The sequence below is a fragment of the Pteronotus mesoamericanus genome, unplaced genomic scaffold, assembly GCF_021234165.1.
Source record: "Pteronotus mesoamericanus isolate MK-2021 breed Mesoamerican mustached bat unplaced genomic scaffold, CSHL_Meso_final contig_50, whole genome shotgun sequence".
Taxonomy (NCBI): Eukaryota; Metazoa; Chordata; class Mammalia; order Chiroptera; family Mormoopidae; genus Pteronotus; species Pteronotus mesoamericanus.
This window is the reverse complement of record NW_026555186.1, coordinates 33,617,824-33,644,917: the sequence shown is the minus strand read 5'-3', so window position 1 is coordinate 33,644,917 and position 27,094 is coordinate 33,617,824. Positions and strand designations below refer to the sequence as shown.

The following is a 27,094-nucleotide window of genomic DNA, read 5'->3' as shown; positions in this document are numbered from 1 at the left end:
AACAAACACCGATGACATTTAAAGTCATCTTGATATCATCAAGAGGAAGTATAGACAGAGGAAAAGAAGAGAACTAAACATTGAACACTGGATCACTTCAATAAGTAATCAGAAAGAACAGAAGGAACACTGAGAAGAAGCAATCAATGTGATAAAAGAAAAACCAAGAGTGTATTATCCTGGAAATCAAATGAAGAAAATGTATCATGGAGAAAATTTTGTCAAAGGCTGCTTACGGGTCAAATATGATAAGGACTGAGAATGATCAACACCTAGAGATCACTAGTGACGCTGACAAAAGCATTTTGGGGGAGTGTGGGAGCAATGGTCATTTTGAAATGGGTTCAAGTGAGGGCAAGCAGTTTGCCACCCCAAAATGTGCCTTATGGGATATTATTTTAAGCTGGGTTTTTTGTTTGTTTGTTTGTTTGTTTTTTGGTTTGTTTTTTTTTAAGAAACAAGATTCAGGAAAAGCCTTTAACCTTTCCTCAACTGCCTAAAAGAGTTTAGAGAGAGGACCTGCTCCAGGAAGAACTAGTATGTAGGAGGAAACTAGTAAGGCTCATTTAACCAAAGTCCTCTTTGTATCCATTATTAAAGACAGCCCAGCAAACACTTATTTGCCATTTGCTTTTCTATCTCCCTGTCTTTGCCTCCCTCCTCTGTGCAGTCCCAAACCTCTACCCCTTACTTCTTCTCTGGGGTTCAAAACGGCATATAAGGCTTAGGTGCCCAGTTTGTCCTCTGCTCTCATATTCTTATGGAACCCCTATAGGTATATATGTAATAAACTCAGTTATTTTCTCTTGTTAATATGTCTTATGTTAATTTGATTATTAGTCCATCCAGAAGAACTTTATAAGTATAGGAGGAAAAATTGTTTTTTCCTCCTCCACACAAGAAAGAAACTGGGATTTGGAACATAAAGAACTCCTTAAAGGAATCTTGTTCAGAAGAGCAAATAAGTCGGGTTAGAAGTGAAGAACAGTTAAGGGACGTGGAGAAAGGTTAAGAGGAACATTTCTTAAGGTAAAAGAAATAACACTAAGGTCAAAAACATTTTTTATGGGTCTTAATCTAACAGCCATGGAAAAAGAAAATTAAAAAGAGGAGCCAAAAAAAAGGACAAAGACAAACACTGGAACACAAGGAACCTCAACCTCAGACCATGGAGGCTACTTTCAGGATCAGAGAAAATAAGCAGCTAAGTAAAACAATTTAATAACTGTGAGTATCTGTGAATTTTTTAAAAATGGGAACTCACATAAAAGAAAACCTACAAACTCAATACTAGATACAAACTAAAAAGCGAAAAGGGGGAGAAAATGGTCTGGTGGTATAAAAGCAATGTCAATTTATTTCAAAAAACCTTTTGTTGAGTGCCTAACATGCAAGTCAATCAGCTCTACATCATTAACTCCCCCTTCAAGGAATTTTTAATTTAGTGAGAGAAAGCCAGTCACACAACAATAGGCAATGGTTACCGTGTGCTCGTTAAATGCCAAATTTTTGGCAGGATGATTTACTTGTATTAACTCATTTAATTCTCATAACGCTGGAGAAACTATGCACTCTCTCTACAGAAAACTATAAATATGCACTATTTTTACATAAAATTCTAGGGAACTCATGAAACCAAAGTTGAAAATACGCCTCTAGATGCAGGAGAGGCAATAAATTTTGAACAAAGGAATGACAGGTTTTATTTTTAGTAACAAAAGGATCGAAGATTATTTAGTGAGAAGTGGGAAACCATAGCAGAGCTGCCAGAAAAGAGACTTTTAAAGTATTTAGCAATATAAGATGGTACTTAAATTAGTTCATTGGCAGTGAAAAACAAAAGCAGAGGGTTTATGTGCTTAAGAACCATGTAGCTCAATTACTAACTCCCCACCTCTTAACACAGATCAGGTTAATTTTGTTTGCTGTTACATGAAAAAATAAACATTATACATGTATATTCAGCTTCTATTGCCATTTGTGTTCCTCAATGGATAACTTTAATAAAACTGGCCAATATGGCTCTTTACTACTGTCTTTTGAAGCTGAAGTACATTAAGTGACCATGGCCTTATGGTCATTTTAGGGGGGCCTAAAATTAATTGTAGTCCATAAATACAGTAAATCAATTGTGACTTTTAACAACTTCAGAGTCCCAGTATTCTTCACAGGAAGCTTGAATCACAGCTTTATACAGTATTACCCTTAAGTGCTCATAAAGATCAAGACGCTCTTCACAGGAAAGTAAAAACAGTCACAATGTCTACAGGCACATTTACTACTTTGGAAGACAAGCCTGATGAGTTGCACAACATAACTTCCATCACTAAGCCAAGTTTGTTTCATTTGAATTGTTTGTTTCTTGATAGGAAGAGAATCCTATCAAGAAACTGTACATTTTTTAATATATTTGTTTCTCCCCTTTTCCATGACCATTAAATTTCTCCAGGGAATAAGCCATCGTTATTCCTCTGCTGCACTCTCATTTTCCCCTAATAAAGCTCAGTAAATACTTGCTAAAATTGTGTATTTGACCAACTCTTGATAATTCAGTAAATTCAAAAGTAAAGTTAGTTACATTTAAAAAAAAAAACAAAACCTGTCTGTGGTGGCAAACAATGTAATGACAGCAGAAATCAAATGTTTTATTCACCATGTTGCCCTAAATACAGGGCTCATAGTTTGGCCAAATACAGCACACAAATCAGCACCTGAGTTTCCTTCCCTTTTTTTCTTTATTCACTTTGTGAATTAATAAAGAATTTAAAAAGTAACATTCTGGGGGTGGGAGGAGAAGCCAACTCTCTGCTGCCTGAGTAAAAAAAAAATAAACTATACAATTGGAGCCAAAGAATTGCTATGATTTTCTGATTCACTTTAGGGGGCGGAGGGATAAACTCTGTATTTCCCAAAACTATGAAAACTGAACACATCAAGGCGCCCGTTTTTCCAGCTACTTGAAAATGCAAAGACAAAAACGGGGAAAATAGAGCCTTGTCTACTGGGATTATTAAAATTAGAGGAAGCCAAATAATAATAGTACTAATTAAAAGAAAAAGTTGGCATGTGCTGTGTCTTACAGGTGGATCACTTCTCTAGAGCACATAATCAACTACTGAATTTAGGAAAGGGCAGTTGATTTCTATTTATTACCATAGAAAGTTCTTTCCTGATCCCAAAGGTCAAACGTTTCAGCCCCAGATGCAACCTATTGACAGTTTTTTTGCTGGGGATTGGTAGAGGAAAAGCCAGTTAGAGAAATGATCAAACAGCCTACTCAACACAATCCTCCAGATTCAAGCGTCCTCATAATCCCAAAACCATACCAGGCATTTCAAAGGCGCTTTGTAAACTAAAAAAATATCCCTCGGATGCCAAGGGAGAAGCTGAAAATGGGGTCCAGCAGGTGCACGCCTTGCGGACCAGGTCAAGGAACCCCGGCGTCCCCTAGGCAACAAACGAAAGGCCCAGTAGCTTACACATGGAAGGGGATCATGCCCGGGAAATAGGAACGCACTGCGGGGTTCTTGATAGAAACAACAGAAAACTAAAAAAAAAAGTTAAAGTTCAAAAAAATGAGGGGAAATAAGGAAAAAAGTACAGGACTACAATTACTATTACTTAAAGAGACAACCCTCCACTTCCGAACAATACCTCTCAGTGACCCCACTTCCGGTCTCCTCCAAATGGCCCGCTCCCACAGGCGCGGTCCTGCAGCCAATGAGAGTGTCACCTACTTCCGCATGGGGTGCGTGACGTCACTGAAATCCCACCTTATTCCAGTAGACAGGAGCCTATCCTAGTGTCTGAGTCGCACAGCTCAAGAGGCGGTGCCCTGACAGGTCCAACTGGGACGCCGGAAGGAGCCAGAGGGGAAGGAGGGGCGTGCACGCCTTTTCCGCCCTGAGCCCGGAAGGGTGATGTGGCTGGGGGTTCGCCGGCCTCACTATGGTAAGAACTGGTGCGGTGGGGTCATGGTTGAGTTTTCTGAAGGGGCTGTGGTCCCAAACTAGGGCTGGAGGGTTGGGCGGAGGCCCCGGGTCCACGGGCCAGCGAACCTTGTCACTAACTTGATTTTCTCCGGGTTCGGAGGGTATACAGGCCCGGGAGCCACGTGGCCCCCGCACGCTCCACGGAGAACCAAGGGCGACCCCCAAGAAAGACCCCGGGGTGGCGCAGCCCGTGCCGTTCCGCAGAGGCCACTTTCTTGACTTGTTAGGGAGAAATGTGCTGGGTTTGGCTTAACCGGTCGGTTACATCGACTCTTAGTAGTCCTTGATCCTTTGAGCTTTTCCAGCTTCTGGAGTTTTCGCTGGTGGTTTTGAGTCTCCTATCCCTACGGGCCTGAACCAGGTTTTTATTTCATAGTTGTCAAATAAACACGATCCTTCACACCTTAATTTTTACCTATTGAATCAGCGGGCTTTAGTCCTCTCCTACTCGATTCTCTCAACCTTAAAGATGTTTTACAAACTACAGGTTTTAATGGTTGGACATCCCTACAGAGATGACAGGTTTTAATGAGTGGAGATCTCTGCAGAGATGGTTTTTCTTCTACGAGTTTAACGTGGTTGGAGTGGTGTCTGGCCTCAGGGCTTCCGCTCCTCCCCACACGTTATTAAGGTTGTATGTGTTGTTTTGTGTTATTGCAGTTATAGTTTGGGTCTCAGAAAAGTTTGAAATACATCTTCATTTCCAGGCTGAAGAAAGGAGGTAATGGCCTCCAGCATGGCCAGAGGACAGATGCAGTATCCGTAGTAATGGTACAGTCTTCCAAGCTCTGTCCGTAAGCGTTTTACTTTTCTAATGGTAAAATGCCAAAAGCCTCTACTCCACGTCCTCATGATGAATCTATGGAGTCCACCTGCCAGATGTTGCAGTTATGAGCATATTTTGGGAGAAAGGATGCCTGCCTGCCTTTTATTATAGTATAGAAAGCAACCACGATGCCCAAAAAGCTATTCTACGTGGTAGTCTACATGACAATTGCCGAGCTTCTGTTCCCAGAAGTTCCTGCCGAATTCTGTATAGCGCAAGACCCTTAGACATTTCATCCAAAACTCATTAACTGTTGCTTGCTACTTTGCTAGCTACTTTGGTTATAGATAGGGTTTAAGTCACAGCCTCCTCCCTGGAGAGGTCTACCACTCAAAGAGGAGGTGGCAGTTTATGGCAGGTTATTCCTTCCTTGAACAAGGATATTCTCTAGCTTCTTTCCCCACCTCCTACGTGATAGGATGCACTTGCTCTGAAGGAGTGTCATTGGTGAGCTGTTCCTTAACTTAGGAAATTCGGTTCCTTCAACTTAAAAATTAGAGAGGCTGCTACCCTTTGCATATCTTCCAAGAAGCTAACATTATTTTACTCTTTGTGTAAGTAGAAGATAGATTATTTTCATCAACTTACTGTCTTATGTCGAGTTAAAAGCGAGATGGATCCTGTATTTAACATCAACAGTATTTAAACTGTCTAGCCATACTTTTTTCAAAAATAACAATAGTAGCTCTCATTTATTAGCATTTGAGCGGCTGTGTTTGAAAATCAGTTTATAAGCATTGTCTTACTTCAAGCCCACTTCTAAGTAGATTAAGGAAGCCAGGGAGAGGGGGACCAATGTGTTTGGGGTTGCATAACCTAGTAGGTAGTGAAGCCAGGATTTGACCTTATTTCAGTGTCCAGGTGCCAGAAATCTTCATGCTGCTGTTAATAGAAACATAATAGAGGCTAAAATGTTTTAGTGATTTGTTCCTGTCAAATATAATGCACCAATCAGACAAGGTTGGGTAATAGAAACAACTGCCAGGTGATTAATTTTTCATTTCTACTGTGTTCCTATGACCTTCAGATGCCATCATTTTAGTTTGCACCTAAACTTGGTATATTTGTGAAGTTACCAAATCATAATGACTTAAATCTGAAATACTGTATTTTAATGAGTTCATTTTTTTAAATGTGTTTCAAGGCCATGAAATGTTTATCAGCAGTAACAGCACAACTATCAAAGCATTAACAGTCTGATAATTATACCACTTAAGAATTAATATTTTTAAGAACTTCAGAATACCTTGTTCTCCCTAACTTTTTAAATCCTCCAAGATTCATCTCAAGTGTTATCTCTTTCCAAGAAGCCTTTCCGGCTCCTTTGTTTTTTTACGTCTTTTAGGTATCCGTTTAGGCATCCATAGTCCTTGTAACTCACTAGCATAGCACTTCCCACAAGAAAAACAGCAATAAGGTATTTGTTGCCTATATTTCTTCCCTTTCTAGGCAGAGATCTTAAAGTAGAGACTAGTTCTTTTAATCGCTACATTACTGTTTCAGTTAGAGTTAGTACTCAAATGAAAGAGAGAGTCGGAATACAAAGTCATATAAGGGAGCTCAGTGTCTTCAAGGACTTCACAGTCCAGTGGGAAAGATTATTAAATAAGTAAAGTTCATGTGTTATCTGCTAATATGTAGAAAGACAATATATGTAGTAGAAAGACCATGGGCTTTAGGCTGGGACATGTAGGGTCAAAAGTGCTTACAGATTACTGAAGGAGTCATTAGCTAGAGCTGGACAGTGTTCTCTATCCTTTAGATACAGATAAAGTAAATGGCAGTTATGGAGCCAAAGGGCATCAAGTCGAATAGTTGCTTGGAGATTCTGGCAGGAATGAAGTTAAGTGGCGAAATGGTGAGAGAGGAGACTAGAAAGATTGGGGGCCAGATCTCAAAAGGGTTTTTGTCATACCAAGGACTTTATGTTTTGATGACTTTTAATTGCTTACCTGGTAAAGACTTTGAGCAGACAGAAGAATGGTGTACATTTTAGAAAACCAACTGGTAACAATATAGAGAGGGCATATTTAAATAGAGGAAAATTAAAATTTGGGAAACCAGTTAAGAAACACATACAGTGATCAGGTAGTGAATGATTGAATGCCTCAACTCTTGACAATAGTGGTTAGGTTAAAAGAAAACATAAAATCTATTTTGAAGGCGCTTAGTGAGGGTTGATGAAGCACAACTCCAGTTTGGATGATTGATTGTATTGGAAGAAAATAATGACTAAACACGTACTCTGCCAGGCACTTTATATGCGGTGTTTTTTTGAAGACTCAAATTATCGGCCACATTGTACTTATTAATACAGTGCAGAAGGGTTAAGTGTCTTGCCCAAGATGACACTGCTTATCAATAGTGAAGCTCAGATTTAAACTTAACAGTTCTTTCACCAGATCTTGTGCTGTTGTTTACAATAATGCTGTTAATTCCAGAATGCAAGAAAAGGTTGTTATGCCTCAGTGGTTTAGGGGTAGGGGGACTTACCTAAAATAACAGCTCTCATGCTACTGTTACTTTTGCATCATTAACACAAAAGGCATCAAAGCAAATATCTTAGTATTATAAAAATAGTTTGACCTCATAAACCCATGACAAGTTTCCATGAACTATACTACTGAAACCATTGCATTAGGCTGATAGGTATTTGATATAGACGCTGGTCCTCTAGCATAGTGGCTTATAACCTCAACTGCAAGTAAAAACTTCCAGGGAGCTTTTAGAAACTGTAGATGCCCAAATAATTTCTGAGCATTGATTGTTTTTAAAAACTCCAAATGATTCTAATGTGAAGCCAGGGTTCTTACCACGTTTGACTCAGTGTATTTGGAAGCTTTTCTATTTTATCAGTGTGTATCTTTTCTGACCATGTGGGCCAGAGTAATTTTTTTTCTAACAGGATTTGCACCTTGTCCTTCAGATATTTTCTCATGTCAAAATAATTTATCAAGGACACATGTGAAGCATTTATTTATTTATTTAAGTGTACCACTTATCATAGTTATATGTACTCTTTCCCTTATTGACACTTTGACAACCTTGTTGCTTTATATGTAGATCTGAATTGTCCACAAAATAACTGTAAAACTAAGCAGCACAAACACAGCAAATGCATTGTAGGTACCATGACAATAGGATGAAAATAAATGTAAATAACCACCAATGTGGCCAATGCAGAACAGAGTTGAGGTGCTTCCACTCTGGAGTGTAGTTTACTCATAGCCATAAAAGTTGTTACAAGTTCAACGTGTAAGTAGAGAAAGTCTCTACATTTTTAAAGCAGGACCAGTGAAATCAAATGGCAATTCAGTCTAACCCCCTCATTTTACAAGTGAAATTAAACTAATGTCTAGAGATGCTGATTTACCCAGGATCAAATTTATACACATATTTCATTAAAGAATCCAGATGTTTACTGGCCACTAATTCTAAGAGAAACTGATGTGTTCTTAACGTTGAAGCATTAAGCAGTTCTGGGTTTCAAATTAAGGTAACTTGTATATTTGCTACAGTATCAGTGCTAGCTTACAGTAACAGCAAAGGTTGAACTATGTGCCAGTAACGCCAAAAGAAAATGTTAAATATTTCTGTGTATTAGTGAAAATCTTTTCAATCACCTGTAGTCACTTCTCTTGGGCAAATGGGGTATTTGTGTGTGTGTTTGCACATTCACATACAGGTTTACACTTATCCCTGTGTTTCCATGTTTTCCATTTTAAGAGATAATAGCGGTACATATGAATTTACAAGTACAAACTGGTTGAAAAATGCTGACCTGACCTAGATTTATAAATGATAAAGTGCTGACCCAGTTTTCCAGTGCTGTGTAATTTTTATCACAACTAGGTCAGGAATGTCATTTCTGGGTTTCCTTCGATCCCCCCCAGAGGGATAAATGACTTTAGTTTTGTGTAAACACAGTAGATATTAAAACAAGTAAAATTGCTACTATTGGGAGTTTTAAAAATTGGAATCTTTGGTATTCAATTCTCATTTAAAGTGAATTTCAGTTAAACTGCAAGAATATGTCAGTGAAAATTTATTTCCTACATAGGAGACAGTCAATATGTAATGCTTCCAGATAGTGTTATGCATAATTTAAAAAATGATAATGTATTTTAATAATCTTAAAAATAGATAAATAAGCTATATGTAACTTAAATGATCCAGGACTAATGAAAATACAATAGGCTTAAAGTGTTACCGTTAGCAACCAGTCATTGAGCACTCTGGGCAAAGCATTGTTTAACATTAATATATATATTTCTGCTGCTTTTCTCATTTTTTCTTTGAACCTTTATACCGCTTGTATTTTTTCCCCTTTTGTCCCTCTATTCCTAAATGTTTTGGATAGTTTCTTTTAATTAGAAGTATTTTTATTTATCCATCTAAAACAAAACCCTATAAAAAGGAAGTGTTTGTAGGTGTGGTAGGCAGAATGCACCCCAACCCCACCCCCCACCCCCAAAAAACTGCAAATGCTATCTTGTTACCTTACTGGGCAACAGGGACTTTGCATGTTTGATTAAGAATTTGGGGATGGGACAAGTATCTTGAATTAGGAGGAGAGGGGGTGATTTAATCACAAATATCCTTGTAAGAGGGAGACAGGAGGGACGTAGCTACAAAAGAAGCACTGTAGAGGTCAGAGGGATGAGAGGAGGGGTTACTAGCCAAGGAATGAAGGCAGCCTCTAGAAGACAGAAAAGGCCAGGAGATAAGAGCCTTCTACACTCTACAGAGGGAACAGGTTATCTTGTCTTCTCTTAACTCGTTAGTTTCAATGTCCATTATTTAATGTTTAATACATGTAACTATTTTTTAAATGAGATAGCATGCCATTGTATAACCCCCTGGCATTGTCACAAGAGTGTTCTGGAAAATTGGGTAAATGTGGGATTGGAGAACTGTTTGAGGTTCTAGAATTTTCTGCCAGCCAGCTTGCCTACTCAGTCATCCAGATCTCTTAAAGATGTACATATCGTACAAATTAGGAGGAGTCAGAATACACGTTGTCCCATGTGCAAGCACCTTAAGGGTAGGTGCTTGATAGGACTGTCTTTGAATTCCAGTTTGTGATACAAAAAGATTACGATATTAAAAGGCACTTACCTCAAGTTTTCCTTTTACCCTGCAGCCTGGGCCCTTAACATAAACATAAGGATATTTGCCTATTCCTTCTGAATTTTCCAAATGTCATTGACAAGAAAGTATAATGCAAAGGAGAGTATGTGGAGGTTTCCCTGGAATAGTTAAAATATTCTGATCTACGCTTTTTTTTTAATAACCTGCATTGTTAATTTGGAATCTAAGTATGCTCTTCCATTTGTTTAATTGTTTTAAAGCTCCTATTCATTCAGCATTTTCAGTGACTACTGTGCACCATTTTATGTAATAGTCACAGGGATTAATAAGAAAACCAGTAAAATAATGAATACAATTATAGTACAGTTTGATGAGTGCTGAAATCGGCAGCTGCGTGTGTAACACACATGTACAAAGTTCCTGACTCTGCTTGGCATGGAGAGGGGACAGGAGAGACTTCACAGACGAGGTAACTCTTGAGTCGAGACCAGAAGTTTGAGTCAGTTCATCAGGCAGGCAAAACTAGATGGAAATGTGCAAAAATACGGTAGATCTTGAAAAGGATTTCAAGATTTAAAAGATCTGAAAAAATTAAACAGAATAAATGAATTTTACTTTTCTTACCACCTTTTTTATCATCTTTCCCTCCATTTTGTGATGAAATGTGCTACCCATTTTCTTAACTTCCCTTTCCTTTAATAATACTTTCCTATTTAAAATCCCAATTATTTTTCTGCAAAACAGGAACATCTGTTTCCTTTAACCCTGAGACTAAAATTTTATATCGGCGGCCAACAGATGCTAAGCATTAGGAGGAATGTGTAGGTAGGCTAAGCATTGGTAGACTAATGTTTGAAACACTCTTTAGTACATCTAAAAGACTTTACCACCTAAGATTATTTGTTTAAATTTTAGGATCTATAAACCCCAGGAACAAAGTTGTATGTATTATATATTGCGTACTTGTAAATGATTTTCATTTGTAAATGGTTTCACGTACAGATGTGTATAACACACCCACTTCTTTAATAATAGGCCTGGTTTTAAGTGCCTCTTAAAATCTTTTATTATGAAAAAATTCAAACTTACATAGGTAGAAAGAAGAATACAATGAAGCCTCATACACTCAACATTTCACCAACCCTGCACCTTCCACCACACACACACTCAATTATTTAGAAACCAATCCCAGACACCATATCATTTTAAGCATGTTTCTTTAACAAGACATTCAGGGAAGGAAAAAATAAACATTGCAAAATCATGAATTTAGATACTCCATTAGGGAGATGATAAACCTACTTTGCAAATTTATTTTCCAGGCACTTTACTACATAAATCCTTGGCTTAATATAGTAAATCTGCACATTATTCCCCAAACATGCAAATTCCTGATTCTGTGGGGATGTTTTACATGGTTTTGTCTCTTCCGGAGCCTGCTCTCTATCCTTTGCCCATCTATTTGTAATTAACTCTTTCAAGGATTGATTCAGTTCTCCTTTCTCCTTGAAGCTTTTCTTGGCTTTTCTTTATGAAAACAGCACTTTTCTTGTCAGCATGGCTCGGTGGTCACATATGGTAGTGAGTTTCTATTTAGTTTTTTAAATACATATGTCTGTACACCTTAATACGATTATAACTGCTGTATGCCTCAGTTGTCTGATGTATAAAATAAGGTTATTAATAACATCACATACAAGGATAAATAAGATAATCCAAAACAAGGACTCGGTGAATGTCAATTATTGTTGTCATTGGCTTTTGTAAAGTCCTGGATACAAGGAATCATGCTTTGTACTTTTTTAATCCCATATCTAAGCCTCATATCCCAGCATAGATACTAAATACACATTTAGTTACGTTGGCTGCAAGGAAATCTGTGCTTTATATTTCATGAGCTTATTATCAAATACTGTCTTCATCAGCATTTTCATATACATGTTCAAAATATGAACTTCGAAAGGTAAATGTTGTAAGATACTGTGTTTCCTATCTAGAATTCATCATGAGTTCGTTCTTTAAATCTTACAAGTTACAAAATGTGTATCACTTGCCTTCACATATACAAAATTAAAATCCAACTCAATTAAAAACCAAGCGTATTAAACTTTACCCTTGCTTTATCAATGAAGAAATGATTTCCGTATAAAAACAACTGTTAAAATAATACAAAAGATTTTTGCTTATCTTTTTCAGACCACAAAACTAACACTTAGAAAATTTAAGAAATTCAAAAAATGAGAATTAGGTTAAAAACCTTCCACAGATAATCGCTGGATTCTCCCCTCTTCTTTCCTTAAAGGTTTACATAGCTAAAGATATTATTGCGAAGAAAAAAGAAAGCATGCTGCATTTCCTACCACTTAGCATTTTTTGTCCTTCAGGATATTGGTAAATAGCATGTACAGTTTTAAAAAATGTTTTGAATAGCTTATATACTAAAAATGTGTGTATAAAAGGTTTTAAAAATATAACAATATTTGAATAGGGTTAGGTCTTTTTTTAGAATTCTCCTGGCTGTTTTTATTTTTTCATGTGATCTTTAAAATCAGTTGTCTATTTCAATTTCAAAATAACCTTTTGGTATTAGCTTTATTTTAAATTTACAGGTTAGCTTTACGATTTTGCCTTCCAATATAAGAACCTAGTATACCACATGATCTATGTTCTTCCGTATGTTTTAAGGTTTCGTCAGTTTTGTTCTTTGACGCTAGTGTTCCACATCATGTTAAGCTTATTCCGAGATAGTTTGTTATTTAATGAAGTCTTTTTCCATTATGTCTTTTTAACTCGTTGATAATATAATCATGAAGGCTGTTATTTAAATATTTTAATTATGTACCTAGCCACCTTATTTAATTTCCTTATGGTCTATAGTTATTTTTCACTAGATTCTTTTGAATTTATTATATACACAGTTGTACTTCTGCACTTTTTATTTATTCAGCCATTTCTTATTGAGCTCCTATTGTGTGTCAGGTAGATAGTCAGGTGCTGGAGATCAATAAGACAATGCCCCTCTTCAAGGATGAGTATTATAATAATGTGTAACAGCTTGCTATGGGTACAGAAAGAAGAGTTCTTTATGAAATAGGAGAGGGGAGACAAATGAGTTCATGGAGGCTTCCTTGAAAAAATAATGCTTGATCTGAAATTTAAATAGAGCAAATCCACCTTCATTTTACTTGGACCGGAAACCTATGATTTCATGTGATTCCTTTGTTAAATTTCTTGAATAACTTCTAAAGAATCAGCAATGAATGAGCAAGTGCTTTTTCTTTCACCAAAACCGAATAACCTAGTATGAGTCAGTGCATGGGACATGATTGCTTAAATTTAAAACATTCTTATCCTAAAAGAATTTCAGAATTGAAAGAAACTTTAGCCAACATTTAATCTATCTCCTCACTCTCCACCCAGTTTTACATATGTGAAACAAAGACTTCGAGGCTAATAGGTCATAGCCAGCTTCTAGCAGAGCTTATAGAGACCCTATGTCCTGCTTGTGGTCTGGGTCTTTAGAACATTTATATTAATTACTTTGGTGAGCTCTTTGGATTCATAACATTTTTGGTAGTGTTTTTAAAGTTGTTGAGTTTAGAATTTTTGTTACTATTTCTCCATTCCTTAGCCCAAAGAATGAAAAAGTGAGCTCTCAATCCCTCATTACTGTATTGAGGTTATAAGTATTCTCAGGCAGGTCATTGTTTGTCTTTTTGAAGAGAAAGTATGATTCTTTATATGGACTTGTCTAGCATGTTTTACCTATGCAATTTTTCTTTTAATATTAATTTTTCTTTTTTTCTTTTTAGTCTGCCATTTTCAATTTTCAGAGTCTGTTGACTGTAATCTTGCTGCTTATATGTACCTGTGCTTATATCCGGTCCTTGGCACCCAGCGTCCTGGACAGAAATAAAACTGGGTATGTTACTTTTTATATTTAACTTAGTTTTGTAATAACTTTTTGTATTTTTCCTCCATTTTAAAAATCTAAACACTTTATATTCACAGAATCTTATTAAATATAAAGATAAATATTGAAGTTTATTATACTGAAGAAATGTATATTTTAAAATATGCAACATATTTTTTTCTGGGAATAAGAAAATATAACAATTAGTAAAGTTGGTTATCACATTTTGAAACCATTAAACAGTTTGTAAGCAGTGTGTCCATACAAATAATAACATAAACATTACCTCTCTTATCCAAGACTGCTGTAATCATATGAACTCCCTGTCTGTTTTCATAAGTTAACCATCTTTGAAGAACTTTATTTAACTTACCTAATCAGTAGTAAAAATTAAGTCTTGGGCACATCACATCCCCATTTAATTACTAGGTTCATACCCAGAAAAAAATTTGAGCTTAATGTCATAACGCAGAGAATTAAATTTTAAAATGCCCTGTTCATAATACAGAAATACTTGTTGAATTTTACCAAAAGGAAGAGGATATAAAAAAAAGAAAGAGCTCCTGTGGTAAAAAGTATGTTTCCTTTGTGTTATATATCTATAAATTTCTGTGATTAATTGTCTTAATCCTTTCTTGGTTGGAGCCTATACCTCCCCTAATAATATTAAGAAATAAAAAGATGAAATAATAAAATATTTCACAGAGGAATAATTATCTCCAGCACCTTTTTTGTTTTTAATGGGAAGAGAAAGGCCAAATTAGAATCCTGCAAGGTCAAACACTTCCACTAATAAAAGCTCCTACAAGAGGCCAGGTGGCAGATACTCAGCTATGAGAATAATAATTTCTGCTCTCTTTCCTTCAGTTTTGTTCTATCTTTGGAGTCATAATTAATATTTACTCAACCCATTATCAAAATCATTTGGCTTTTTTTTTTTTTTTTTTTTTAACTCTTCCTTTCTATTTCCTAGGGTCATTTGAATATCTAAAAGAATAAGTGGAGCTCTAACCAGTTTTGAAAATTGAAAATCAGTAATCCTGTTCTAATACATTGATAATCTGTCTCTGTTGGTCTGAAGGATTTTATTTACTAAAGTTGAAAGCAGATGCTACTTGTCTATCAGTTTTTATAACAGTGTTCCACACCCTTCGTAGACACTGTCTTCTTGTCATTCCACCTTTTTTTCCTGAACTCCTGTGGCACTTAGTCATTAGCTCTCAATTTAATATTTTGTTTGTTGAAATCACTTAATGGTATTTGTTTCTGACTTATGTGTGAAGTCTTTTTATCCAACCAGTTTTATTTCTTCCTTTCCTTCCTCTGCAACCCAAATTATTACCTTACAGTTAAAGCAATGGTAGAAACCAGAAAACATTCTCATTGATCAATTGCTTTATATTCTAATATAATACATAACATCTGTCTAATAAGATACTTTTAAGTGTTTCTTTCATTAAAGAATACTCACATAGCAGTGCCATAAAATATTTGTACTCTATTGATGCTGTTATGAAGAAAGTAGATTGCATGTGGAAATATGTCTGCTTCTTATTCCTTTGGGAGCAGGAATACATCCATAACATGCTACATTAAAAAAGGGAGTTCTCAGGGCTACCAACCTTACAGTAGAGGTTGAGTAGTAGTATATTTCTCCTACATAAAAGCCCAAAGAAATAGCGTGCCTATTTTTACACTTTAAAGTATATGTTGATACAGTCAACTATTTGAAAGCTTTTGTTAAAAAAAAAACAAAAACACTTTCTGTTTGTATAAATATTAAGCACCATTTTATTTTGATTTGTATGTAAGAAATATTTTCTACAGGAAAAAGTTTATAAGCCATTGTGTTTTTTTCTACAATACATATGAGATTCATCATAAACTTTATAGTGAGTACTCCATGCTTAAGCGAGTTCTTGATGACTTCAGTGTTGAAAATAACAAGTTAATTTTTTGCTGCTTCACATAATACAGAAATAAAAAACAGCAGAAGAAAGGTTGCTACTTTGTCTTGTTTCCTGTTTTCATAGACCTAATAGCTTTATCATCAGATACGCTTATTGGCTTATAGCCATGGAAACTAAGCAGCATACACTTATGGGTTTTTACGAACTATTAAAATTCCCATGTTTTAATAAATAATATTTGGAATATTACAGAAGTATGTCTAACTGATGTAAAAAAAAAGGTCAAAATGGTACTGGTACATCTCTCAGTGGCCAAAGTGGGAAAATTTTTTTTAATTTAAATAGCCTTTAATATGCTAACTTTGTTGTTCCCACTTCCTCATGATCCTTAATAGATTAGTAAAACTGAAAAGACCTTGACTTTGACCTTACATTTTCAGACTGTGTTCTGTGGGACTTCAGGCTTCACTCCAGGTGTCCTGTCTCTGAGTCCCTCAACCAGAGTAGCTTTAAATCAGTAGTGCTTATTATAATCAGTAGATTTTTAGATTCAAGGAACCGTGGCATTGCAAATCACCAACCAGTTGTCTTCCATTTTTTTGATGAAATGGAAGCCAAGTTTAAGTAGTATCTGGAGCTACCGTCACATGTGCCTTTAGTCTGTGTGTGTGTGACTGAACACAGCACATGTTAGTCACTATTCTAAAGACTTTCTGTTTAATATCAATAACTCATTTAATCCTTTAACAACCCTATTGAATGCTATTAAAGAGATAAAAAACGTTGCTCACAGTTACGCAACCAATTAAATAGCATTGAATTTAGGCACAGTCTGGTCGTTATATATATAATCTCTCACTTCCTAGACTTTTCCTTTAGCCGGAAACAGTCCATTAAATGTGTATGGATAGAAAAAACATTTTCAGAAAAAATCATTACTTTCAAGAGTATACATATATGGTTTCTCCTTTTATTGTTACAGTAAAATTGTTTCACCTGTCAGAATGTCCATATTTCAAAATAACTTGTAATTTTACCCATTTCATTTAATCTGAAGTAGGAGACGTTTTGTTTTGAGGTCAGGAAGTTACACTTCAGAGGAGGAATCTATATAGAACTTAATTGAACCAGAATTTCTTTTAGTCTTAATCATACTAATATAATGATAAATTAGCCAGCCATCTCTTTGGGCAAAACGAGTGTAATATAAATTCCCCTGGATTTTAGGTATTGATTTTGTTACACCAATTTTAACTTGCTACAATTAGTAATGTTAATTTATCTTGATTTGTATCCATGCATAACACCGTTTATTATTCTATTCTTCTGTCAAACCAACAAAATAGTTCTCTACAGTGTTTTTATTTTTTCTGATCTTTATTCATTGAATGACTCAATGGGCATCTTCATCTTAGTCCTTTTTATTTCCAGAATGTGTTTTAAATGCCATATTTAATTAACTCATATACTGTGTTCCTAAACTATGGTTTTTTACTTATTTTGAAAACATAAGCACATATTTTTGTATTCTTACCGAATAACATTTAGTAGATGCTGTCACTGGAGTGTGTAGTTATAGATTATTTAAATATAGAGCTACATTTTTAAAAGTCAGAATAGTAAGTTCTTGTGCAAATTTTTGCCACATGCATTAATTTACCTTAGGTTTAATCTGTGACACCACATACATTCCACTTAGTAACAGTTTACATACATTGATGTTTTTGATAAGTTATCCTACATAAGTGGCTCGACACTGGACAAATTTCAGTTTTGAAGCAAAGCATCAAAAGTTTAAAATGCTAGTATAATGAATCATCTCTGTGATGATTTACCTTTTCCAGCAATCAATAGTTACTTTTTTCTTTTTTATTCTGTGCAGATTGTTGGGTATATTTTGGAAATGTGCCAGAATTGGTAAGTGTTTCTGTATAATTTTCATCATTTCTTCAGCTGTAAATTGTTGGCCGATTTGCTTATGTCCTGTTCAGCCACATCGAATGTCAGTTTTTAAAGTGCTGCATGTGTCCTAATTTTCTTCAGTTGTTCAAAAATTTGTAAAGTTCTACCAAATTCTTTTCCTTATGCTATGTAAAGCTAGAGTTGGTAGATACTTCATGATACTTATTAGCAGGGAGATGGAAAATATAAGAAAAGAGTCTCTTGAAATTCAGATATCAAATACCATGCATTCCTAGTTTTGAGAAGATTTCAAGACAAGTGTGTAGTTTTATGCTCATATGCTTATTATAGAGCACATGTTTTTCTGTATATTTACCATTTTGATAAATGAGGATGAATTTCCCATCAATGAAACGCATGCTGAGCAAGTGTCTTAACATAATAATTTTATTACTTTATGCTAAGTTGTAGAATGTTATGTGTTAATAAGAAAATAGTAACTTTTGTCTTTAAATTCATGTGGTCATAGCTGAGCTTTATTCTGATTAAAGTTAACGTAAATGTGGTTATCTTTTAACTTTTCTTAGTAATGTTAGTAGTATCTTCAATGCATTTATGTTTAGATAATAATACACTTTTGTCTCATTTCCTTATGTATATAACATTTAGCACATGCCCAGCAGCATATAGTAAACTCTCAAAAGACTGGCAATGAATGAATTAAAATGTATTGCTGTAATTCACTAGTACTTTTGAATAATAGATTATGTACCCTTTTTAACATGCCTTATTCCAAAACTACTTCAGGGCATTTTTACTGTTTCTTGTCCTCTTTGGAATAATTTTTTTAAGTCCCCTCCAAAAAAAATTTTTTTTTATATGCTTCCTCTAATGCTGGATTTATACAGAACTTATTTTTTTCTTTTATAAGGTGTCAGGCTTTCATAATGAAGGAAATAATCTAGTTAACCAGTCTGACAACTGCCTGAATTTCCTAATTTCTTTAAATAGGATAGAGAATTTAAGAATCATCTCCTTTAGATAAACTGTGTTCCCTTTACAGTATTATGTTTTATTTTGATTGTCACTTCTCAGAGAGGTGGAAAATTTAGAAGTCAATCCATAATAGGAAACAAAATTAATTAAGATTAAAAGTACAAACTAAACTATTATAATATTTATAATTTTTTCTAAAGACCTGAGAATTGATATATCTAAAGCTAATTTATAGGCGTAACTTAGTGTCAGCTAAAGATTAATTATAAGTTTCAAATTCTTTAAAGCATCTTCTAAGATTCATGTTGATAACATGGGAATAATTTTGAGAAAGCAACTTTTCTTCCCTTGAGCCTTTAATGATAGGCATGACCTACTCACAGTGGAAGTTGTAAGTATAATACTAAATTATTTAGAAGTCCATTTTAAATCTGTTATGATGAGATTATATGATTCCTTGGCCTTTTGGGTTTCTTCCTGTAGAAAATGATAGGATATGCACAAAGAGCTTTACAGAAAAATACCCCTTTCAGGACCCTCATTCTAATACATTGATTATTGAAACAAACATCTTTCAGAGAATACAGTGTGCTTTTAACATGTTAATCTGTTCTCCCTCAGGGTTCTTTGTCATACTTTATTGTCTCTTCCAGTGATAGGCAGGAAATTTTTTTTTTAGTAAGCAATATTATTGACCTTTGATTGGTAAAGCACAGACAGCCTAGACAAGTGGCTGTCGGTCAGGAAACATTTGACAATGTCTGGAGATGTTTTTGATTGTCACGAGCTGGGGTATATATACTAGCTATAGGTCAGAGTTGTTGCTTAACCTCCTATAGTGCACAGAGCAGTCCCTTCCAACAGAATTACCCCAAAATGTCAATACTGCTAAAGTTGAGAGTACCCGATCGAGATTTACAGAATTCTGTGATGCATACTTATCTGGCATTCAGTCATGCTCAACAGCTGCAAGCCCTGAAATAACAAGAAATCTTAAGCACTTCAGAAATAACCAAAAGAAAGAGATAAAGAAGCAAAATAGTACCCTCCATGGCTAATACTGATAGCTAACAGTAAATGTAAATATGTATAAACCAAATTGTTTGCTTCAGAGCCAAGTCACCCAGAAAAGGGAATAATGTTGCCAAGGAACAATGTAGTAAGTATATCTCAAGTAAACCTCAAAGAGAAAAAACATAGTGGAAGAGCAAGGCAATTTGAAGGAACAGAAAGAATATCACTGTATTAGAGTAATTCTAAATACTCATTGGTAAAAATACAAAAAGTGTGGAGATAGAAAGCAGAGCTTTCATCTCAGTGTTATCATTAAGTTGCTAATTCAGAAATAAAATATTAAGGTATTTTAAATCCATTTTATATTAAAATAAGAGAAATACAGCTTCATTCATTAGCCAACCCAGGTGACTCTTTTGTTCATAATTTTAAAAGTATCGCTAAATATTTAAGACACCTAGCTTGTAGCTTTCTTAATGCTTTCCTATAATCTTACCTATTTTTGTGTCTAATTATATACCACCTTTTCTTTTTTGCTTGCTTATTTATTTTTATTTTTCTCTCGACTCTATGAATATCATACGTTAAATAGTCCAGTTAAAGTGTTCATTCTTGCCAATTATATAAAAACATTAGCTTTTCATTTTGGCAAAGTGACTTAGAAAATGTTGATGCTGATATGCTGCTTTCTCAAACACATGCTCCTCTTATCTTGACACAAAATATATCCACAAAGAAAGGATGCAGTTTTAATGGGAAAAGGCCCGGCCAGATCATCTTATGTTACACATCACATTACAGCAACTGTTTCACATTCACTTATACAGGACCAAGACCAGACAAGAAGTAACATTCTTACCCAAGTTCAACTAAAGATGTTTAACTCTACCACATGGCAGTCTCTTTTAAGAAAATTAAAAACAGGAAAATGAAACCCATATGTAAATTATAACATTCTAAGTTGGAAAATGAGGAAGAGAACTTCCACAAAAATTAATTTCCAGCAGATGGAAAATTTAGGACAACATTAATTTCTCTTTCAAGGTGTTTAATAAGACTATTGGACAATGAGAGTTTCTATCCTCAATAAGAGTGACAGGCTTACCTATGAAATCTACCTGAAATTTATGTCAGAATAAATTTTTTTTACATTTTGTTAAATAACTTGCGTGTTTTATTTTTACCAAGAGAATTAGCATTGCTTAAAAATGATAACCCAAGGAGATTTTTCGTTTTAAATATTTTATTTTCTAGTTGAGATAGTGGTATTGTGGAAATACTAATCTCTCACTTTCTAGATTTTTCCTTTTTTGCTGGAAGCAGCCTATTAAATGTTTATGGATAAAAAAACACTTTCAGAAAAAACACCAAATGTTTTGTTTGTACATGTGAGATATCTTTAATGAGTATTGTCATTAAACACGCAAAGATATGTGCTCAGTAATAATATGGCCGAGTGAGCTCAGTTGAGGATATTAGTTGGTAAGCGTGGTCAAATTTGATGTTTTTCAGCGGTAGTTAACTAACCTTGCTAAGTGAAATAAGGAGCTTAGATACTGGAAAAGAGCTGGTTTTAAACATCGTAGAAAAACACAAGTGAGGGGTATATAAACAGTATCTACTAGAGGTACCACAACATACCCACAATTATTTCTAGAAGTAGGATGTCACGCTTTACCCTTATGTGTCCTCAAAGCAGAACATAAATGTGCTTTGTGGATTGTACAGCCTTGCAAATAAGATGATTTTGAGTTAACATACAATCACAAGATCTCTCTGCATGAGCATGTCACAAGCCAACTCCAGGTCTATGTCATGCAAAGGAAAGTCTCCCACGTATAATCACTCCTTAAACACATGTGAAAATAGACTCATACTGAAGTGGTTTTCTAAGTTCTACATTTCTGACCTGGAATAATCAGACTATAAAATAAAAATTTGACATAAATTCCATCTTAGAATTTTTTTCCCTAATATGTTTTTGTTAAGCATTTTATGCCTTTCTTACGGTATAGTTTTATTGATCACCATCTGTTTATTTTTCTGTTTATATTTGTTTTTCCCTTTGAAAGTATCAGGAATTGCTACTGATGAGGAAAAGAAACATGCTTAAAACTTGTATGCCGAATTTTTTTATGGATGGACATTTCCCTTTTTATGGGAAATATTAAACAAGAGTTGTTTGTCCTTGATTGAGTTTGAGATCCTTTCTCTTGGATCTGTATCCTCCGTTCTGTACTGTATTTTTTAATATCTGGGTGTATACGGCAGCACAGGAATGGCGCACTGAGGATTTTCTAAACAACTGAAAAGGAGGTGGGCTTAGTAATAAATTGATATAATTTAGTGTATCCTGTGTTGTATTTGCTTTCATGTTGCATCTGATTCTTTTGCCCACCTCCCAAATATATGGGCCTCATAAACAACAACTTTATCTTTCTAATGTACCCTTCTCTTGTAGTAAATAATTATCAAATCATATCTATGTTAGCTACTCATTTAACCAACTTGAGTATCTCCCTTGTTTTCCATAGGTGAACGGAAGAGTCCCTACGTTGCAGTATGCTGTATAGTGATGGCCTTCAGCATCCTCTTCATGCAGTAGCTCGGACAAATACCTAAATTTAATTCCCAACAGATTTCAATATAAAAAGGGGACTTATCTGCAGAAAATAATGGAAAGAATGGTTAACTTTATCTCTCAACATTGAATGAGATAAATTTCCAGCTGCTGTTTGCTGTTTTGTTATTGGACCAATGTTCTATAAAATTAGGGTGTAACCATTTAGTTCTCAAAGAGTTTGTAACAATCAATCTCAGTACTGTCACTACAATATTTACATTCTGCAATTGTCATTTTGTTGTGTCCAATACCAACTTTTTGGTGAGGTATCTCTGAAGCACATGGTAGAAAAAACTGGTGAATTATTCAAATTCCTTTCACTGTGATTTGGAAGTGATACATCTTTACAGAATGAGATCATATATTGGACTAGTTTTTTCTATTGGGAAGAAAGTTTCAATTTTTGTTGATAAAAATTACATTCATATTTAATTGTACTTGCTTTACCTCTGGCCACACCATTTTGAGCATTAACCAGAGTACCTCTACAAGACATACTCTGTAGTTTATTACAAGTTTTCAAACTGTTTAAAACAAGCCTGTGCAATGCTAAGGAGGAAGATAAATGAGATATTACTTGAATGGTATTGGGGAAGTGTTCCTATCTAACATAAAAGGGTTTAAAATAGCCGACTGGTATAGTAGCCTCCGCAACCTCTCTGGTTAAGTATGGAAAAATGTCTTAAGCATAAATTTGACCAGCTATCTATCATTCTCTAAATAAAACTACATTCTTAAAATGAAAAGAGCAAAACAGAACGATTACAAAATAATAATCCTATGTGTTTTTTCATATTTTAATTATCTTAAAATGCAAACTGTATTTTTGTTGTTTTTTAATACAGCACTTTGAATCTAGTTTATGTTTTGTCTGTCAACTTGAACTGGAATCTCCTATGTAACTTAGTAAGTGATGATTGATAGTTTTTAAATCTATTGATCTATGTATTATAGCATAAGTGTCTTTGAGCTTTGATAATAAAGAAGGACCTTCAGTGATTTTCATCAAGGCAAGAGGAACGTTGGGAATGTGACACACATTTCACTGTAGAGCAGTTATTATAAGTCTATGGTTCCCATTTTTTAAGATTCAACTGAAATTAAGTGAAAATTTCAAAGTGAAGAAGAACTTAAATATCAGCTAAAAAATGCTCTTTTACTGGGTCCGAAAGAAGTAACACCTGCTTGAGTATAGTTGGTAGGGTAATAATTTGAGTGTAATAATTTATAGTTTTAATTTGAACATTTCACCTAAAATGTTATATGGTGTGCTTGAATGTGATATTGTTATGTTACAGAATTACATGCTTATGATTTTGTAATTAAAAACTGGGGAGTTATTTGTGCCAGACCCTGTATATAGTATTAATTAGATGTTGTTCTCAGCTGTTAATTCCCTATAAGATAAAAAAGCGGGAGGTGGGGGGACCAACTAAAGAAAAGAGAATTATTTTAAAAAGTCTGCAGGTAGCTCTTCCTGCAGAAGTAAGGTATAGAACTAAAAGCCACCTATTTTTAAAAACTAAACTACTTGGAAGAAATTATAGGAAACACTTAAGAAAGCTTGGTATGCATTGCCTCAGTTTTGTGTTTTTGTTTTTTGTTTTGTTTCAAAAGATAAAAGCTCTTACAAGCTGTCCATATAATTACATTTTTGGCTTATCTAAAGCTGATTAAAAGTGGTATATTTTGCTTTACACAGGGAATCAGGCTATGATAATATTTCCTACTCTGAACTGTCCCTTGGCCTTCATGTTAGGTCAAGGGACAACCCCCAAATAATACTCTCTTATCAGCATATACGTGATATCCCCCAAATAATACTCTCTCATCAGCATATATGTCCAGCAGGTAAGGCACCTTTCTGGGTCTGGTTTCTTAGTGGCCATCTGTTGTCTAGCTCTGTTGCCAACTAGACTTTCCAAAAGCTATGACAACTTTTTATATGCTACATGAACCTGATATTTTTTTTAAAATGAATATTCTAAATAATTCTAAGACAATATGGCATTTTGGAGGTTGTAGGTGGAAGATGGAAGATGAAATAATTTCTTCGGAAAATTTGTGGTAATATATAAACGTTTGTATTCTATAGATTCTGGACAGAGTGGGAGGCAGCTTATTTCTGACCTCAGCCTTTCTGACCATTTGAAACACAGGTTCTTTGGGAGGTTGGAGAAAGATAGGATTCTATGACTAAAAGGAATTAGCATTTTCTTTATTGTTTTCAAGGAGCTACCACTGAATCCTGTCCTAGAACCCAAAGGGCAGTGTAGATAGCTTTAAGGCCACGGAATATTCAGATATTTCCTTTGTGGTCTTGGTGCGGTGGTAGAATGCAGAAGAGGATTAAGGATCAGTTTAAGCATCAGCGGAATGGGCTGTGTCAGAGTCTTGAGCTGAATGGGATAACGGGCACTGAAGTCCACAGATCCCTATGCTTAAATACTCTGCCTAACCTTCCTGGCTCTAGAATCCTTTGATTCCATCTCTCCTGGAATTTTTTTCTGTGCCGATACGCAGTCCTCAGTTGGCCTCATCTGTGCCAATGGCAGGAACATTTCCTCCTACGCAGTCTGAAAAATTGGTCGGTCAAAAGGGCACATAATGTGTTGAATTCCCTCTGTGGCTTGAAAGAGTTTAGAATGAAGTCAAATGTCTTCTTAATGCCTGTGCTGCTGTCCCAGGTACTATCCTGAATGTTCTTACATGTTCAACTTCAAAGTAGTCCTTTCATGCTAGGGATAATAGTAATATGTCATTTATAATAGACACTTCCATCTTAGTAATATGCAGAACAGTCTAGTTTTATCATAGGACAAAATAGAAGTTTGAAGTAACTTCAAGTTTACAAAGTCAAAAATGAACACATCTTTACCTAGTTTTGTGAAAAGACCTAGGACTTGTAAGTAGAACATATTTCAATATTCTTTCAAGAGGGATTTATAGAGTGCATATTGATACCACTGAAGATAAGTACAAAATTTCTCCCCTCTATTAGTTATAAAGTAGTTGTTGAGAGAGGACGTTATTTATACAAAGTGCTATGTGATAGTGTTTACTATTGAGATAATGCCAGGATTTTTGAAGAAAATGAAAGGGGTGACAACTCAGGGATATGAAGTCTCCAAAGAAGCAATGCTGAAGCTGAATTTAAGAGCAATGTGAAAAACACCAGTGATACATTATAGACTGTAAGTACCCAGCTTATGCCACTTAGGAATTAGTAAGACGAGCCTAGAAACATGAGCAGAGGTTACAACCTAGAGCATCTGTATCTTACTATCTATTACCTACCTCAAAATTTAAGTTGCATGTGTGTTCCCTTCTGCCTGACCAAAAAACACACAAAAAAAGTGTCCTCAAGAAAAAATAATCCTTCCTCAGTGTATGTGGTAACAAAGTTGAGTGTATCTATGCTAACCCTAATTTGGCCCAGGAATACAATAGTATGCTCTCCAGAGATTCACCTGCTAAGAGAGCTAAAGTAACCAGTAAAGTAATTTTAGGAACTCTTATTAGTCACTCATATTCTATCAATTGCAAAAGCAGCCATGATTGTTGAAGCACCAATAGCACAAGGAACAAACATGGTTGTATTGTCTACATTTCCTGGGTGTACAGGAAAGATTTCCAATAAGCAAGGACTTGATGCTCTTCTCAAAGCCTTTGAAAAGTTACTGCACCATAGGAAGCTAAAAACAAGAATGGAAGATTCTTAGGAACCACTCTTTGGTATCCAGTAGATGTTCAGAATATAAGTAGCTAAGTAAAAATACTCAATGTTGTATTAAAATATTGAGATACCTTAGGAGCTTAACTCATATCAATTAGCCTATCCTGAAATAGGTTTTATTGTACATTGTTTCATTGAAAGTCACAGAACCTATTGACGTTAAGTGAGAACTGTTACAGCGTTGTGAATACTGCATAGCCTGTTCTCAATTAGAAAGTCACACTAGCTTCCAAAAATAGTTTGATAATTACGTCGTTTATATACCACCTTCCATGGTTTCTTTTACTTTGACCTAAATTATCTGAAATGCCACTCCACAATCAGAAAAAGGTGTGGGGGGCAGGGGGGATATATATTTCCTGTCATTTTAAGAATACAGAGAATCCTGGTTAATCCACATGCCTGTGGTGTACAATAAAAGTCAAAACGAACTCTCAAGAGCCTCTTAGTTTTCATTGTCAGGTGAATGAAAGCAGTTTTTATAAAAAAAAAATTGAAATTGTCGTCTTCTGATGCAGATGGGAAGAGAAATGTTTCTATTTTACTGTCAATTAATGGTCAGTCAAGATTAGTTTTAGGGCATTTGCATATTTTTGGTGGTGGTTCTGCAACTTAGAACTGTTCAGTCTATTGCTTTTTCTTGGAGTGAACCTGTAAGAGTCTTAAGTGACTTATTCTCTATTATTTTTAACCTTGTCCTCAACTGAAGGCCTTTAGATGCCAAAACACTAGTAAGTAGCGAACTAACTTTCTATACAAAATCTCTGAGCAGTGTCCATCAGAGTCAGTACATTCAGCCAATAATACCACTTAGAAATATGGAAAGACTTGTGTGTACTATATGCCTTGCTTTGGGTATCTTCCACGTGCTAAATTAACAGGCAAACCTTTGTTAGACCTGTTACTAAACAAATTCTACATAACCAAATGAATTGCAAGAACTATACAAGGGTGGACAAAAGGATTTACAGTTGTTTCCATGGGAAATAATACAGTAATAAATAATACAAGAATAAACTTTCTCGCCCTGGCCATGTGGCCCAGGTGGTTGGAGCATTGTCCCGCAGACTGAATGGTCACAGGTTTGATTT

General features: G+C 35.1%; 2 protein-coding genes and 1 non-coding gene across 4 annotated transcripts in view; 2 read left to right on the top strand and 1 right to left on the bottom strand.

Annotated features, from left to right (window-relative positions):
* The window catches only part of XRCC4 (X-ray repair cross complementing 4), a 232,369-nt gene extending 228,612 nt beyond the window's left edge, over nt 1–3,757 (bottom strand). For both annotated transcript variants that reach the window (XM_054578562.1, XM_054578561.1), the window contains exon 1: nt 3,655–3,757. The gene's annotated coding sequence lies outside the window, so the exon portion shown is untranslated. The remainder of the gene's footprint in view (nt 1–3,654) is intronic.
* A 110-nt stretch (nt 3,758–3,867) lies between these two features.
* TMEM167A (transmembrane protein 167A) lies at nt 3,868–26,053 on the top strand. Its single transcript, XM_054578560.1, has 4 exons — nt 3,868–3,951; nt 13,722–13,831; nt 17,615–17,649; nt 22,179–26,053. The coding sequence occupies exons 1-4, from the start codon at nt 3,949–3,951 to the stop codon at nt 22,247–22,249; spliced, it is 219 nt and encodes a 72-aa protein (XP_054434535.1). The 5' UTR covers nt 3,868–3,948; the 3' UTR covers nt 22,250–26,053.
* On the top strand, nt 15,349–15,486 carry LOC129074743 (small nucleolar RNA U109). The gene has a single exon (XR_008529561.1). It is a non-coding gene; the product is annotated as a small nucleolar RNA U109 (small nucleolar RNA).
* Nucleotides 26,054–27,094: the final 1,041 nt, after the last annotated feature.

What these genes read in the sequence shown, in the direction of transcription:
- TMEM167A (XM_054578560.1), top strand. An exon ending in CTGGACAGAAATAAAACTGG is followed by an intron (nt 13,832 to 17,614) that starts GTATGTTACTTT and finishes TATTCTGTGCAG; the next exon opens with ATTGTTGGGTATATTTTGGA. An exon ending in TTGGAAATGTGCCAGAATTG is followed by an intron (nt 17,650 to 22,178) that starts GTAAGTGTTTCT and finishes TGTTTTCCATAG; the next exon opens with GTGAACGGAAGAGTCCCTAC.